The sequence below is a fragment of the Falco peregrinus genome, chromosome 5, assembly GCF_023634155.1.
Source record: "Falco peregrinus isolate bFalPer1 chromosome 5, bFalPer1.pri, whole genome shotgun sequence".
In the NCBI taxonomy this organism is placed as follows: domain Eukaryota; kingdom Metazoa; phylum Chordata; class Aves; order Falconiformes; family Falconidae; genus Falco; species Falco peregrinus.
This window is the reverse complement of record NC_073725.1, coordinates 57,421,338-57,434,591: the sequence shown is the minus strand read 5'-3', so window position 1 is coordinate 57,434,591 and position 13,254 is coordinate 57,421,338. Positions and strand designations below refer to the sequence as shown.

General features: G+C 40.3%; 1 protein-coding gene across 6 annotated transcripts in view; it reads right to left on the bottom strand.

Annotated features, from left to right (window-relative positions):
* Positions 1-13,254, bottom strand: part of PRKAG2 (protein kinase AMP-activated non-catalytic subunit gamma 2) — a 223,515-nt gene that overhangs the window by 17,164 nt on the left and 193,097 nt on the right. For 3 of the 6 annotated variants that reach the window (XM_055803360.1, XM_055803363.1, XM_055803365.1), the window contains 2 exons: positions 9,219-9,248; positions 302-383 (listed from right to left, as the gene is read on the bottom strand). In XM_055803360.1, coding sequence (XP_055659335.1) covers positions 302-383; positions 9,219-9,248 — 112 coding nt within the window. The remainder of the gene's footprint in view (positions 1-301; positions 384-9,218; positions 9,249-13,254) is intronic. The other 3 variants (XM_055803362.1, XM_055803364.1, XM_055803366.1) reach the window with 1 other exon arrangement.

The window sequence follows — 13,254 nt, the reverse complement described above, 5'->3', positions numbered from 1 at the left end:
CATTAAATTCTTCTTTTTATAGTTCCTATTTTCAAATTTCCTGTTTGTGACCCTTATGTTCATTCTTAAATATGCAGTGAAATGCAAAGCGACCAAATTTCAGAACATCAGGACCTAAAGGAATCATCGTGATTCTCGAAGCACTATTTTCATAGTTTCAAAACAGTTTCAAAAACAAAGCACATAGTTTCAAAACTGTGCAAGCTGGCAACATTTCACTCTTCACAAGAGGGAAAAACAAACCCTCTTTGCCTGTGTATCTCTAGGATGTGAGATCCTGAATAATGTTAGAACTACTTACCTACAAAACTCTGTTTTTTACTTTCCCACAGTGGAGCTGCTCTCACACCGTTTGCCACCAAAGCAAAAAAGGCTTTTTTCACCTGTGAAAAGAATGAACAACTAAACAAATCTTTGGTCTTCATTTAGCATACCAGACACAGAAGGGTTTACCCAGTTACTAAGAAAAAATGCAGTATAAACAGGTAGCTGGTATTCAAAACAGAATAAACCCCACACACACCAAACAAAAAAAACCTTAAGCCTTTTACTTCTAAAGTGGTTAAAAAGCTTAGAAAAAATAAAACCAGATGTAGTTTTGCTAAGCTTTTATTATGTGAACATTTTCTGTGAAAGCCTCTCATGAAGAAGCAAGGTAATACAACTGAAAAGCTATGCTCGCTAACGTCCAATTTTATCCTGTTTGATATTATCCACAGAAGGTATACCCCCAAATCATGACACTGAATAAACCTGTAATGAAAATAATTATCACAATTGTCCAGTTTACAGATATAGCTTAATATTTGAAGACTGTGCTATATTCTAGTTAATGTTCACTACAGCAACAGTTGTCTTAAAAAAAAAAAAAAGGACTGAAACAGTAGTAGTCTTATTTCCTCTCCAGCTCTTCAGACTCACGATTTATACAAATTAAAAGGGATTGTTTAATTACTTTAGATACAACTGGAAGTTAGAAGGACTAGCTAGCCTATTTTGCTGCTTAAGAAACGTAACCAAATCTTTTCTTTTTTTAAATGAATTAATCCTCCCTTATTTCTGAATCAGAGGTTATAAGGTTATAGTGTCATTCTCAAAAGAAAAGAAGAACTTTCCGGCAAACACTAGTTCTCCAAAGCATGAAGCAGCCAGGCTCTAGTACACCTCAAAATCCTGATCTCATTGTGATATGCTTGAGCATGTTTATTATTCCTGTCCTGCCCACATCTCTAAATAGCATTCACTTGAAAAACACAATACAGAAGCGATAGTTTTTGTCCAGGTCTTGACCTGGCACAAAACCGGACATAGCCAATCTGTATATTCACATCCATAAAATTGGTCCTTGGTCCAAATAACACAGAAGTAGCAATTGCTTGACGATTGCAACCTGAACAGACCATGATTACATAGTGGTATCTTAAGAGTCTACTTTAAATTATGTCCCATGGGGCTCCTCTCCACAACATACTATTCAGGAATAAAAGGCTTTCACAGTCAGTGGAATCAGCATCCAAAAAGTAGGGGCAAACAAAAACGTAGCCAGAACCACCCCCCCCCCCCCAAACCAGTAAGTCTGCCATTGTCAGCTGCAACCTGCTTGGAAAAGTTTGCAAAGCCCTGCATAGGACAGCCAGTGTTACATGATATTTGACAAAACCTCCATTTACACTCTACTTAGTGTTACAAAGTAGCAGTTTAAATTTCTAGAAGTTAGTAGTTCTACTCTACACCAGAACACATCACCTCTCTACGCTTCAGTAGTTTACAGTGGATGTTTCAAATACATGGCATTATCCTACTGTAGATTAACTCCAAACTTTAAGATTAGACTTCTGAAAGCAATCCGTATTTCTTGCTACCTCTGTGCAGCACAACTGCTTTCTCCCTGACCATGAGAAGCACATCTACCCTCCCGACCTCAGCAGATGACAGTTCCCAAAGCTGCCTCCTGACTTTTATGGATGCTTCTGTCATATTACCAGTGAACAAAAATAACGATCTAACAACCCCCACCCCCCTAAACTGCATTAAAACTGAAGAAGTTGTATGGGGGGAAAAAAAATACCTGGGACCACAGATAAGATCGTAAAATACACACCACGGTATTTATCTAGAAAATGGTTAAACAGAAAAGTCCCAGAGGTATTTAGCCACCTCACTGACACAAGGAGGAGTCAGGTAAAACAAATATTACCAAATCCACCACAGGAGCATGCTAACTCATAGGGAAGGCTGAAACCACAAGAAAACCCTCCAGGCAGAGACATGAAGTGCTCCCACATAACAGCATCACACTTAGAATTAATGCAGCAAAAGCTAACAACAGCGAGCTATTTAGGGAGCAGACAGGAGACAGAAGTGAGTTCACACAGACTAACTCCACCTTGGGGCAAAAAGTAGTTCTAACCATTCTTCATCAAAAAATAGGACAGTACAGTCAAACTGCCTGAAGCTGAGAGCCTTCAGCTTTGATACCTTTCCATAATAATAGCTATCACATGAGTCAATGGTCACTGTCAACTTACATACCAAGTCTTCCACAACAGTAAGATGTTCAAGCTATATCAGAACAAGATATTAACAGCTCATCTGTTAAAGCCAGAGGGAAAACAGCTTTCTTCCAGAGAGTAAATCATCCAATGAAACTCAAGCAAGTTTACAAACTCTGTAACTGATAACCTGGAAAAGAAGCATGCCCACAGCAGAAAAGACATGGAGAATCAGCTACAGGACTTCAGGCAACCTCCAAATTCTTGCTGTTGCTGTGTCTGAGAAAGAAGCAGCAGCAAAGACCACCGCCTAGCACAATGTTCAGATGGGCAAGATGGTAAAACGAGGTATTATGTCAGGTTCAGAAATGATACTTCAAGAGAGACAATTCCAAGATATACTAAAGAAGCTGAACTTGTAGACAATCCAGAAGGAAAAGCAAGTTTCCTCAAAGGACCAGTTCTTGCCCTGCTTCCACTGATTTATTTGCAAGTTATTTGCCTCTAAGAATCTCAAGAATCTTCAGTTAGATGCCATATTGTCCAGCTTTAAAAGAGAGATTTTGGAAAAACTGAGGGCTGCTGAACAGAAGAAGCTACTGAGATAGCTCAGACTTAAATCCTTCATAAAAAGAGTTCAGCTTGGGTATTAGGATATTAAACATTTGATACAATAAATCACTGAAATTTTGTAAATACTTAAATCTCATCCATCTGGGCTGTCCTCCCAGACCACACCTTAAGTTACATTCCTGTTGTTTTCTTCAGTTTTACAGTAGAAAGCATGATACAGTTACCTTTTAAATAAAACAACAATGCCACCAGTTGTTAATGCTAATATTTGTCTCTTATTTATGTAAGGTAATTTCAAAGCAAAAAACCAACTACGTTCTTATTTGCTAAAACCGCTTGCAAGCACAAACATACATTCATCTGCTCATACTTCCCTTTAGTTTCTGTGGCTTACCAGTTTCAGTTGCCCAAAGTACTGCTTGATGGCCGGCCAAAGCACTGGGGTGTGGAGCTGGGCTTCTGCCCAGCACATTTAGATGTTTCATCAGTGTTCATGCAGAGAATACCCACAAGGACCTTCCTTTCAGATTACATAGTTTGTAGCCTTTGAAGATCTCTACCATGTCTCATCTTTGGGCTTCCACCAGCACTATTACTTCTCAGCCCTGCCAGCATTGCTCTTTCTCCCAACTTGAGTGTCAGCCTGGCCTGATCTTCACAAAACCATTCTCTGTCAGCCAGATCCTGTAGATTGTTGCTGTTCAACACCATATGCAAACATTCTTTAAACAAAGCACTTGTGTTCTTATTAACCACGCAGTGGTGCTAACAAACACAACAAACCATTAAAAATGGGATTTATCTGCCCAAATTCAGAGGTTGTTCTGATACATATGCTTAGCTTCCATATTTACTGCACCTCTTCACAGCCAACCAGGGGAAACGGGCATTTCTGTGGCATGACTCACCAGCCATAGACGGGGATTAAGTTGTATCCCATAGATGCCATGTCCTCCCCTCACTACTATAAGAAGTCTAGACATTTAGAATTAGATGAGGAATACCACTTCATGTGACTACTTGTCTTCTCCAACATTCTGCCCCTTAAGCTGAAAGGCCATACTAAAGCAAAGGAACACAGTAGCTGAAATCCTACAGGTATCATAGATCATGTCAACAACAGCTGCTATCACACTACAGCGAGCAAAACAGAAGGTTTTCTTACTACAGGAACTCATTACACCTACTGTGAATATGCTGAATAAAAGAACAGACTAATTTAGGTTAGTCAGGACTTCCAGAGGTCATCACTTCTGTAGACCATTCAAATGTTTCCACTGTAAGTCTTAAGGAGGACATAGCCTCTTCCAATATAACAGTCATTACCAAGAAAGGGAGAGTTAGACCCATACATAGGAAGTCCTGCTTTTCAGGTAGTAGAATGTTTGGAAAACCTTGTCCCTTATGGTCATTGAGGTCCAAAATTGCTTGATTACAGGGCAGTGACACCAGTAATGGTGGTAGCAGACAGAAGATTTTACCAGACTACAGAAAAAGGTTTTCCTCACTGACAATACTGAAAGGGACAGTCCTCATTATGCAATACCAGACCAGTAATCTTACAATTCCTTGCAGAAACGCTCTCCGATGTAAACATCTGTGAATGAGGGAAGCATCTGAAAGGAAAAGTGAGGATGAGCTTGTTGCCAAAAAGTCATTGTGTGCACACCCCCCTCCTTTTATTTTGTTTTACCTAACACTATGTTATGGAAACTTTAACTACATACATAAGTGACCAGTGGGTTTCAAACTTGTCTTCCAGGACTGCCCCATAAGGTAAGAAGGATGACTGCTACTGTTGCAATCACTTGTTTCATTTGGCTTGCGAAAAGGTTCTTGTCCTTGACAAGGTGCTGAGAGAGAAGAGCCGTGTCAGTTCCTAGCGCTAAACGGTCAGTGCTGAGTCCAGTAGATAATGCTGCTGTGCTGATACAGGACTTGGCACGATTGCCTCAATGCCAAACTTAACTTGGAAAAGCCGGAAGGCAACAGAACAAACATAATTATGGAACACCTTCAGATGTGCCAGTACCAAGCAAGAGGATGATACAAAGGACTAGTAGCATGGACAGTGTTAGAAGGTCTACCAGAACTTCTGTGCTACGGTTGTCATGCAAGGGCAAGATGATAAACGTGTACCTCTCTTGCCTCATCTTTCACTGTACTAACCAACACCAGGGCGTTAGCTTTACTTGCCTGAAAAGGCGCTAATTTAACCCCAAGTAATGTCTATTTTATCAGATCAGAATAGAAAGGAAGAAGGTCCTTTCATCTTTTGGCACAGAGCTCCAACAGAAGCAGTATCAGACCCAGGTGATACTTAGCACTTCCATTATCTCTGATTCCTGATAGATGGATGCTCAAAGGTGACCTCGAACATTCATCTTCATTTTCACTGGATAAGTTGACAAATTCCCAATGTTGTCTCATTATGATTTTTAAGGGCTACAAAATATAGAGGAACACAAGCCTCAAAACCGCCAGTCAGGCGGACTACAGTACCAAAACCAAATCTTTTAGGCAATCACTGAGAAACAGTAACCCTTCCTAGCATAACAAAATACAAAGTTTGATACGTAGTTGAAGGAAGTTTGTAAGAGGAAGGCATTCAGTCTTAGCAAATTGGTAAGAACAGCTGAAGTACCACCACAGAAGGTCAAACTCATATACCCACATACTCGCATGTTCCAGGTATGAAATTGCAAGGCACGGAGTGGCTTCTCAATGGGTCCCTGGTAAAGCGGAAAAAGTTTCCCATTTTCAAAGGGTAACAGCATATACATCTTCACAATTTGAGCAAATATGACAAAGTCACTCTAGAATAGTCTCTGTTCTCACCGCTAGAGTAAAAAGGCACAAAAGTTACCCCAAGACTTCTCTCTTAGAGGCTAAACACTTGCATTTCAATAGTTTTTACAAAGTAAGACTACCAGGAGTAGCACAACCGGTCTTTGTTGTGCCAGGCAAACCATCAGCCCTCTGCTGTGACCTTTGTATTGCATAAAAACTGGGCAGCCCACACTTTACTCCCTTGGTCTAAACGTGTTTATGAGCTGATGACTCTCAAACGCTTTTGATGTGAAAATGTAAGGAATGAGGCAACAGTTACTAGCCCAATATAAACAAGACCATATTTCTATAAGCAGCATGGCAAGCTCTCTGGCTGCCCAAATCCTGGCAGATCTCCAAGAGAGGGGAAAAAAACCTGAAGAGTCACAACTACAGTGTATGAGGGAGAGGTAAGCCTGATGATCTAGCTGCAATAAGACAAGTTTATAACATGCCTGCTCTGCTACTCCCTCACATCAGTAGGATTTCAGGTAGTGCTTCTTCTGCATCAGAGGCTGTAAGGCAGATCTCATACAAGGAATTAATCACTGGTTTTGTGTACTTGTCTGACAACTTCAGCCAGCAAAGAGGCAAAACAACGTAACTAACTACTTGAGTGATACTAACACAGTGTCAAAGAGGGTACAAGTCCACCCTCAGGTCCATCAAGTTATAGTATTTTCTTATCTGAAAAATACTCTTCAACAATGACTGGAAGTGCTCACACTGTTTTTTTGCCCCTTATTCACGCTCAGCTTCTACTGAAAGGCTTCACATCCCAGGTAATGCAATACAGTCCACGGGACGAGGCTAACCACTCAATTTTCACCTGGACAGTGGCTTGCGATACAGTATTTGGGAACATAGAAAAAAACACAATACTAAGTCAAAAATACAACTTTGCCACAGAAAGCTCTTTGGCCAACCCTCCTCTTCTACACTGTCAGCATCACCTTCAAAGATTTATTTCTATGGCCTGGAAAATCTGGTGAACTAAACTGGAATCAAGGAATCCAGCATTCATCCCCAGATCTCATGATTACCACCTTGATAATAAGAAAGCAGTACAAGCTAAATATTTTCCAAATACGTCATGCACTTTTGCTTTGAAGCAATTCACACCCAGATGGCAATGACAATTAAACACCTTCAAATGAGAAGGTAATTTTTCCAAAATGCAAGATCTAAATTTCAGGGAGGTGGACCAATTTTCCAGAGAATCTCCACATCAGCTTTCTAAGCAGTCAAGAGGAAACTAAAAAAAACCCGTTTCTCCTAACTCGCAATCTAGGGACGATACCTACTATCAGAAAACAGTTCAAGTTTTCACAGGAATTGCCTTTTTTTTTTTTTTTTTTTTAAGGGGATCATTAATTGTTCTGTCTTTATGTTTCCCAAACAGTGGCCATCAAAATATCAGGAAGGATATAAAACATTAGCTTGTGATTCCATTTCTTCTTCTTCAAATAAAGCTGTAATGTCCAATTCAGATATCTTTTCAAGTTACAGAAAACTGCAGTCCTGTAAAGGAGCTATGCTGAAAAGTTAAAAACCTCTTTTGTAGTACATACATATAAGTTCAGTGTTTCCATAGATTGGCTTGTCTGGAGGGACTAAACTGGTATGCAAGACTAAACCAACCACTTCAACATGATGACTGCTGCATTCAAATTTAATTTTCCAATTATTTTTTTCTTTGGTCTATGAATTTGGTAGAAGCATTTCCTCCTTGAAGGACTATGCCTTTGGAAAAAAAAAAAAAAAAGGCTACTTAAGAACAATAAAAACTTTTGCCTAGGGCAAGGACCAAGCAGGTCTAGAAGAGAAGAATTTCCTCCTTTACCTTATCACATCCTCAAGTAGAGTAAAATTGGACAAACCTGTTATTAACTGAAAAGACACCTTCGCTTTAACATCTGAAAAATCCCAGCCCATTATCAACCACAAGTAGCTCCTCTAGCTTACATGAAACCAGATCAAAATTCAGTTCTCTTCTCCATTCACAGGAGATGGAAAGGGAACACTCCTGGTAGGTGATATACTACTAATGCCCATAGAGTGCTTAGTAAAAGTTAAGAGCTGATGGAGTAATACCCTTCAGACCCAAGCCAAGCCCCCAAAATAACAGGTAGTGTCTTATCCCCAAGTATGAAGACACATGTTCTAGATTTCTCCCTAGACCGCAGGTACTACGTCCACCTGCAAAAGTCGCCCCCACACCACATCCACACGAAAAGGTCCCAGTCCAACTGAAGACACCAAACTGAGACCTCAACTGATACTCTATGCCAACAGGCCCACACTGTAGCTAGCAATTAAGGGCTCTCCTTCTACCTCTAACATCACATACATCCTGATTTCATCAGGACCTTTTCCAGATAGCCTCTGGTTCATGATTACAGCCAACTCTTATTATTTCATCTCAATAAGGTCCTCTGCTGCTACTTACTTCCATCTGCTGTTTGAGAGAAACCTAACCATTCCAGTAAAAAAAAAAAAGCAGCACAGCTGGTTTGGAGCAGGGGAGGGAGGTGGGGTGGGGGCAGAAAAGGGAATTAAAAAAAATAAAATAAATCACTTCAGACCAGAATTTCTGCTACTCAATTTCATGCCACAATGGGCTAAGGGTAAGACATTAGGGTAAGCCTCATAGGCAGAGCCATTGGGACCAACTGCACTGGGAAGGGTACAGAAATTCTTTCTGTAAGATTAAGATCTTACCAGAAAAAGTGGTAGTGGGGTGGTGAAGGCAAGAAGAGTGATGCATGACTTTACTCAGCCAAGCACAAACACCTTACCTATCCCCTGTGCAGACCACGAAATTTCTGCTTAATTGGTACATATTATCTTCTGCCAAGATCCAGGAATGAATGCTTCCTATTGTTTTTAAGAGCTGCAGGAATTGCGCTCCTCTGTTTGCCACGTGCAAGCAACAGGAGCAGCTCTGAAAAAAAACCAAGAGTCTTCCCATATTATGCTACTGATTCCAGCCTGATCTCAGTGGAGGAAGATTTTATGTGGCCTGCTCAACTGCCTCAGCCCACATGCCAGTTAGAAGCTAAATTACATTATTCTCTTAAGTTCTGTGGGACAGGTAAGCAGGGAGGGATATGCACAGTCCTCAGAAATGCAGACAGTATATTAATTTAAAATTTAGCAACTTTGACATAAAAAAAACCTCAAAGCCCATTAAGGAGCAGACAGTCAATCCTTTTGTAAAGCTGAGAGAACTCTGTTGTGACAGCAGACATGGAGTCTGCTGTGTGCTTCTGGAAGCAAAAGATTCTAGAGCATTCTTCCTGGAAGCCTGGTCTATCTTATTACCGTGTTGGCAACACCCCAGTCAAGAATGACCTGGAAAGAACAATAATAATAATTCCATTAACTGAACAGTCAGCAGAAGGAAGAGAAATATGAATCCTCTTCCACTCTTCTAATATGAACTCCACTGCATGCTCTGCCGAAGTTAGAAGTTACACTTACTTTCAGCTTGATAAACCACTAAAGAAGTTTCCAGAAGATTGTTCCAAATATCTTTCTAGTTTTGTGGTTGGAAAATAAGTATTTGAGCTCTTACTAGCATGTGACAGTTACTGACAAAGCCTACACTAATCAGGTCCATTACCAACTTAGATAATTTCATTAATCAGAAAGGCTCATCTACCCTTCAAGTCATGCAATTGTCCCAGATTTCTTGAGGATGTAAGAGGAGAGAGTCTTCAGGATTCTGAAAGCTTTTTTTTGATGACTGTTTCTACATTAACGTCATTTTTTTAGTTTATGATTAGTGCTGGACAAATACTTTAAAAAAGCTTCAAGGCCAGGGTGAGCAAAAGCCACATATGTTTTAGTATTAAAACATAAATTTACTTTTAACAGGGAAGAATATAATTTAGCCAAAGGTTAGACAGAGCTTTTCACCTCACGAGTTTATACAAACTTCACAAGACACTGACACAGCCACTACATCTGATAACGCACCAATCCTGGGACTGCAGATGGCTGCTTGACACAGAGCAGGGAAGTCCCTGTCTTATACCTACCTCTTACATTCCTCTTGAAGGATTAGTTGCTCTGCACTACAAAATAAGCTAATCCTTCTCATCTTTATGTAGGCTAGGCAAAGACAAAACAAATGAATACATTTGTTTGAAGGTCAGACAAAAATCTGGCCTTAAGTAAGCTTACGGAATGAAGCTTCAGAGACTGCTCTAAGCTAGGTAAGAACCATTTATTTCCTTCAGCATGGGGGGGAAATGTATTGGTTTCTAAAGAAAACGTCACAAAGTCAAGCGTATGCAGTAACAAGGAAAAAAACCCATCACATTAGTAGATGATGTCAGACAAAAGTAATCCAATGACAGAATGTAAACAGTGCTATATTTTGTTGACATTTGAACTTTACACAGGAATTACTAAAATTCTTATTTTCCTTCAAAGCATTAATATCAGCTTCAAAGGAAAAGAGAAGATCAGATTCCTGTGTCACAGTATGCACCTGATACAAGTTAAAACCAACACAGAAAGTAAAGGCAGATCTGGATGTCACCTTATTTCCCCAGGTCACTGCCACATTAAATGCATTAACACTTGCAGAGTACTCCAATACTGTGCTGAAGACACAAGCTGGTAACCAGTAAACCTGCATCCAGCTCAGCAGTGTTTTCCTGGAGTCTATTATAAGAATAATCCAGATCCATTTATTGAATAATTAGAATGAAGAACAGCAAATGAATGCTCATTCAGAGTAGCCCTTCAGGGGACAACCCTCCTAGCTCCCTCAAAGCAGGGGGCTGTGAAGCATTTGTTCTCCTGTTGTTTGCATCTTGGGAGATATGCAAGATATTAGAAAGACAGTTTATCCACACACTGCTGCAACTTGCCCAGTTTCCCCACCATCCACAGAGTCAAATTACCAAACTTCACAGGATAGCTCATAATATCTAATTGTCTCTTGACTCCCTTCCTGGTCAGATCGGAATTTTAGAAGTTTCCTTAATGTGCGTCAGGCAAAGATAGCATCTTCTCTGGGAATGGAAAAGCCTGAAGCTTGTCACAAACGAGGAGTACTTGTGGGTCATAGGCAGGGAAAAGCCACAGCCCTGGAGTTCAGTATGATTCTATAGATATTTATGAGGAGCAAATACTTAAGGCTACATCTGTATTAATAAAGTAAAAGGGTGAAAGAACAGTTCACTGTCAAGTCTAAATTTAGAGAACTGTGCCAGCTAGCATTCTCCCAGGCAGTATCTGCCACTTCTTGGGGTTCACTGCAGGCTAGGGGCAGTTTCAGACAGGCAGACTACACGCAGATACCCTGTTTTGAGGGAAACAGAAGCCAAGCTGTACTAGGGCAAACTGAGCTGTGCCAGTGGACCTCAAGCAGGTAAACAGACCTTGGCTCCGTACATTTATTTACTTAGTACAGATGTTGCTCAAGCCTGTACCAAGTGGCACATTCTCTGGCTGAAGCACAACACAGTCTTCCCTTAGAGGATGTGCTGCCTGATGGGAGCACATGGGATATAGCACTGCTTTCACAACAGCTGAGCGTAGGTGCCAGCTGCACAGGTGTATTCCTGACATGCAGGACCAGAGCAGTGTGCTAGCACTAGAAGCAGCCAGAAGTTTGGTAGCTGCTGGAATTGAGAGGCCCCCATGCCTTCTGACTGACAATTAAGCAGGGCTGAGGAGGCAGTCAGCCCATGCCTTTATTAGCTACTATTTCTACTGTTTAAGGCCTTGCCTCTGTTTCCAAAGCAATGGCACCTTACCATCTTCTCTTTTACTCTGGGTTAAAACAAGATTCCTTACAAATCTCTACACTAAATCACTCAAAGACACCAAGACTAAACATTTACTTTTATGAATAGATGCTGCTTGAGCTGTATGACTTATGCCACATTATATAAGTTCACATCTCCAGTTTTCCCACAGCTAATAACAGTTTTAGAATACTTTCCACAGTATCTCATAAATAACCTTCCAGGGTAGAAATACGCGATGTGTGCTGTGACTGCTGACCAGTAGAGGGAGACGGGATACTGCAGTCAAATAAAAATCCAACGGCAGAATCTTTCAAAGGTTGCCATTGGAACACACAACCGCTCCATTTTTATTTCCTCTTCCATTGATTGCTACTAGCTTATACTAACGGAGGCAAAAAGCGAGCCTGTATATATTCCGTTTTAGCTCTAGCATTAAGAACCTGAATTCAAATCTTTGGAGAATCTTTTCACGGCACCAGGCTTTTTTTTTTTTTTTTAATTAGGAGAAACAGTGATGTGGGTAGGGGTGAAACAGATCCAAGAAAGTCAAGTATCTGCATAATCCTCTCTGTTTGAAAGAATTCACAGACACTGCATGTTCCACAAAGCTGCGTACCACGTTCTCAAAATAAAAGCTGATACAAAGTCCTGAAGTACTGGAAAATAAGTAATGTATATTTTAAAAATTAAAACACAAAAAACATTTTGGAAGTGTTTGTTTGACTACCCTTACTAGGTTATGTTCTCCACCATTTACTTATTCAGCTGTTTAAAGAAAAGCTGTTCTATTTTTATATTCCAGATACATGTATGTGCACCAGCCACACTGATCAAACTGAAGAAACAAAATGTTTCGAAGATACTGAAGGTGTAATATTAATACAAGGTGCTAGGAAAAGAACTACAAAGGGAAATACTGAAGAGAAGTATTTAGAAGACCTCCTAGCAGTACAGCCCAGGATGAGCGTTCGGATCAACCTGCTTTATGTTTTCTTGAATAAGCCCATAGTTTCCTAGTTTTGCAGAACTTGAAAAGTTGGAAGAGAGTGCCAGCGCTGGAAGAGGGCTACTGCTTTATAATAATATTACATTTATTATAAATTAAGTGCTATGCAAATTGGGATTAAAGGAATGGTGCAGAGTCCAAAAAATGCAGTTTGGAGAAAAAACCCCAAACTACCTCAGTAATCCAGGTTCAAAACACGGTCCACATTTGTCATATACTAGAGTCTGAATGAGTAACTACAGACTCCTCTTCTACCATCACTGCTTTCAAATAGCTGGAGAAGCAGACTGAGAAATTACCCCATGATCATAAATCAAAGCATGCCTTGTTCTCCAGCTGCAACCCATGACCATCATTAGGGATCCCAAATAAACCAGGGATTTTGGTGGAGTGTTGTTGAAAGTTTTTTCCATTACCATGAAGCTACCCGTTTTCCTCTACAGTAAAAATTCACAAGGTTCATTCTCTCACACTCTGATTCTGCAAGTACTACCTCACACTGGCTTACCAACTGGAGACGAAACTCCAACTTCTTTACGTTAATAGCATTATCTCAACACAGCTCCAGCAATGAAAACTGGTTATC